The 4,620-nt window shown below is 39.7% G+C and overlaps 1 protein-coding gene across 2 annotated transcripts in view; it reads right to left on the minus strand.

The window, feature by feature from the left end:
* Positions 1-4,620, minus strand: part of znf148 (zinc finger protein 148) — a 65,721-nt gene that overhangs the window by 27,825 nt on the left and 33,276 nt on the right. For both annotated transcript variants that reach the window (XM_043693961.1, XM_043693962.1), the window contains 2 exons: positions 4,085-4,208; positions 2,533-2,616 (listed from right to left, as the gene is read on the minus strand). In XM_043693961.1, the coding sequence (XP_043549896.1) occupies positions 2,533-2,616; positions 4,085-4,208 (208 nt within the window). The remainder of the gene's footprint in view (positions 1-2,532; positions 2,617-4,084; positions 4,209-4,620) is intronic.

The raw sequence follows: 4,620 nt of genomic DNA on the forward strand, positions 1-4,620 counted from the left end.
CAGGCTCTCTGCCTTTATTCCTGATGAAGGGCTTTTGCCCGAAACGTCGATTTTGCTGCTCCATGGATGCTGCCTGAACTACAGTGCTCTTCCAGCACCACTAATCCAGAATCTGATTTCCAGCATCTGCAGTCATTGTTTTTACCTACCCTCACTCTGGCCATCCTCTTGTTCCTCACATTAATGAGGAATGCCTTGGGGTTTTCCTTAATCCTATCCGGCAAGGCTTTTTCATGACCCTTCCAGCTCTCTTAATTTCATTCTTCAGTTCCTTCCTGGTTACCTTGTAACCCTCTAAAGCCCTATCTGATCCTTGCCTCCTCAACCTTAAGTAAGCTTCTTCCTTCTTCCCCTTGACTAGATGTTCCACATCTCTTGTCATCCAAGGTTCCTTCACCCTACCATCTCTCCCTTGCCTCAGTGGGACAAACCTATCCAGCACCCACAGCAAGTGCTCCCTAAACAACCTCCACATTTCTTTCCTGAGAATATCTGCTCCCAATTTATGCTCCACAGTTCTTGCCTAATAGCATTGTGATTTGCCCTCCCCCAATTAAATACTTACCCATACTCTCTACTGCTTCCCTACTATCCCTTCCATGGCTATAGTAAAGGTCTGGGAGTTGTGATCACTATCACCGAAATGCTCTCCCATCGAGAGAGCTGACACCGGACCTGGTTCGTTGCCAAGCATGAAATCCAATAAGGCCTCCCCTCTAATCGGCCTTTTTACATATTAAGTCAGGAATCCTTCCTGGATACACCTGACAAAATCAGCTCCATCTAAACTATTTGCACTAAGGAGGTTCCAATCAATATTAAGTAAGTTGAAGTCACCTATGACAATAACCCGGTTACTTCTGCACCTTTCCAAAATCTGCCTCCCATTCTGCTCCGCCATGACTCTGCTGCTATTGGGGGTTCTGCAGAAAACCCCCGATAAAGTAACTGCTCCTTTAACCTGTTTCTGTCTTCCACCCATAATGACTCTGTAGACAAACCCTCCTCGACCACCTCCCTTTCTGCAACTGTTATACTATCCCTGATTAGCAATGCTACTCCGCACTCTTTTATCCCCCTCCCTATTCCTTTCGAAACATCTAAACCTTGGAACATCCAACAATCATTCCTGTCCTGTGATATTCAAGTCTCCATCTTGGCCACAGCATCGTAGCTTTAAGTACTGATCCATGCTCTCAGTTCATCACCCTTATTCTTGATACCTCTTTTGTTTAAATAGATACACTTCAACCTATTGCAGTGACTGCAACTTTGCCATATCAACTTTCTGTCCTTCCTCACAGACTGTGTGCACGCTGTATCTACCTGTTCACCAACTACACCATCTGATCTGCCGGTCCGGTTCCCATCCCCCGGCAATCTAGTTTAAACTCTTCTGAAGAGCTCTAGCAAACCTCCTGGCCAGGACATTGGTGCCCCTCCAGTTCATCCTCCCTGTACAGAACCTACCTTCCCCAGAAGATGTCCCAATGATTCACATATCTGAAGCCCTCCTTCCAACATCAGCTCTGCAGCCATGTGTTCAGCTGCACTCTCTCTCTGTTCTAGCCTCACTAGCCCATGGCACCAGTAGCAATCCTGAGATTACTATTCTGCTCGTTCTGCCTTTTAGCTTCCAATCTAACCCTCTATATTCACTTTTCAGGTCCTCACCCCTCTTCCTAGCTATGTCTTTGGGATTGATGTGCACCATGACTTCTGGCTGCTCATCCTCTTCCTTTAGAACCCTATAGACTCGATCCGAGACATCCCTGACCTGGCACCCGGGAGGCAACTTACACCGGTATGTTTTGTCTTCTTTTTTCTGCAAACTCTTCCAGCTGTATTATGCAGTCATCTTCTCCTAATAGTTTTCTAATCCCGGTCACTTTACACATCTTCCCTACTCTGCATCCCATCATTGGTGGTGTCTTTGGAATGCTAATTCCTTCCCTAAACAACCCCTCCACTCCATGCCTCTACACTTGCACAGTCTCCTTTAGACCCACCCCTCTAACATTATCTTCATTCCATTATCTTCATTAGCTCAGTGTCAACTGTCTTCTCATGCACCTGTGAAGGGCTTTGGAAAATTCTATCACTGAAGACATCAAGCAGCCAATCCAAGCAATTGACGAGTAGCAAAGGCACCAGTGGCTTGAACAATATCAAAAGTATATACTGTTGATCAAAGTTAGGCCAGAATTTAAGGCAATGGGTAAGTTCAGAGTTTACAGTTTTGCCACTATTTTTTTGAAAGAACATTATAAGGCAACAGAAAGTATACAAAAAGAGTGGGCAGAAATGCTTCTCTTAGAAGTGTTTAGCAGTTTCTAACCAAACTTAATCCTTAAGTTTCATTCTATTTCCTCTTGAATTTGTGATAGGACAAAGGAAACCAGCACAAATGGAAATCAAGAAGTACAACCTAGGGCATGCAAGTGTTCAGAAGTCAACACAAATATGTGCCCCTGAACTAAATATGGCGCATCTTCAATCCATATTAGACAGACTGAATTCAATCATACTTACCAGTATGAATTTTCTCATGTCTCTGCAACAAATATTTTTGAATGAACCGCATGCTACACTGGCTGCACTGATACGGCTTTTCACCTTACAACAAAAAGAAAATAAGTTTAAAATCTTAGCAGAATACCATATTCACAGAGAGAAAAAACATTAAAATAAAATAGAAGATGTCAAAATCCAACATAATATAAAATCTATTTAATCAGGTACTGTTAAGTACTGGCTAAAATCAAACGTGTATATAATTCATAAACCAAAGGGCAAGTTCAAGGTTTACCAATTATACAGAAGATCAAACAAGTTTCCAAAACATTGTATGTCCAATATTTCGCTCTTCTTCAGTGTTATATCTATACATTACAAATTACCTATTAATACCTGCATGAGATTCATATATGGAATCAAAACAATTTTAAAAATTGTGAACAGCTTGGTATAAAATAATTAGTTGTTCACCAAGGGACAGGGAAAAAACAAGGCTACAAATAATAATTAGATTCAATCAAATGTAATAATTTGCATTTAAAACAATTATTATTGTTTTTGCACTTTAGTGTAACAATATGTTACATTAAATGCTTTACTTCTTAAATATTAGGTCTAACGTTATGCTCTAATTTGTGACACTGAGCCATATGATAGAGCAGGTAGTCAAATTCTTAATCAAAAGTTAAGTTTCAAAAATGGTCTTAAAAGATGGAAAAACAGATGGATAATTGAGCACTCGTCACAAAAGCAGAAATCTTAATAGTATGACAATATGGTCAAATAATGAACATTGAATCAAATATGCAAACAATGTGGTTAAGTCTCAATCAGTAACAAGTCAAGTGTGGGGTGCTGGAAAAGCAAAGCAGGTCAGGCGGCATCCGAGGAGCAGGAGAATTGACGTTTCAGGCATAAGCCCTTTCCTAATAACTCTCGATTCTGATCTCCAGCAACTGCAGTCCTCACTTTCTCCTCAATCAGTAACAAGAAAGGGATAGTGCGGAAACAGAGTTTGTAGAGGAAACCAAAGATAATAATTTGGGTCTTTCCAATATTTTGCTAGAGGAAATTTCTGTGCATCCAGTAATGGGTGCTGGACCTTGGAGGTACAATGGTAGTATGTTAAGGCCAGCTAACATCAGCACACATGAAAACAATATGAAAACAAAAGCTTTGTTTTCAGGTGAGTCATTGTGCATCAACATGTGAATGAAAAATAAGAGGAAATTAAAGAGAGGTCATTGGAAGACACAAGAGGTAATGGTGAATGAAGACACGGCATTACAACAAGAATGAAGACAAGCAGTGCAGACTAACTCAGCTGTGAAGACATTACAAGTGGATTATGGCTTAATCCTGTCAATGGCTTCACTGGGTGAGAAGGATGAGGTGAGATAATTTATATTTGTCACAGTAATTTGGGATATAAAAAGATTTACATTCCATTGACTGCCCACAGCCTTCAATCGTGTACTGAATTTTTGTCAGTAAAATTCAACAACGTTTTGTATATTTTGAAAATAGGATCTAATGAACAGCTTTATATGCAGCAGACCAGGTATACCTGTATGGATGAAAACATGTCTTTGTAAGTGGTAATTGGTACGAAAGGCAGCATTACAGTGCTCACAGATATGAGATTTCAGGCATTTTAGCCCAAGTGATCCATCTTCATTTATCGTTAGAATCTGAAGAATAAAATGTGTGGAAATCCAAGTTTCAATCTTATTCCAACATAGAGCACATTAGTCAAGTTACCAAACTATTTATTTTATGATAAACAACAGATATGGAGCTAAAATTCAATGTCAATATTAAACTGACCGCAAGTGAATTTTGACAGGCTTTCTTTTCCAATAAACATAATGGGAAATTAGGGCTGAATAGTTGACAAGGAAAATATATCTATCATTAGGTAACAAAAGCCAAAGGAAATAATCTACTGAAACTTAAATCATCAACATTAAAAAATACACAATCTTATACATAATGATTCTATTATAAACTTTAAACTGTTTTTCCCTCCTTAATGTACCAAGGAGGTTTTAGATTAGATTACTTACAGTGTGGAAACAGGCCCTTCGGCCCAACAAGTCCACA

Source organism: Chiloscyllium plagiosum, chromosome 7, assembly GCF_004010195.1.
Source record: "Chiloscyllium plagiosum isolate BGI_BamShark_2017 chromosome 7, ASM401019v2, whole genome shotgun sequence".
NCBI lineage: Eukaryota > Metazoa > Chordata > Chondrichthyes > Orectolobiformes > Hemiscylliidae > Chiloscyllium > Chiloscyllium plagiosum.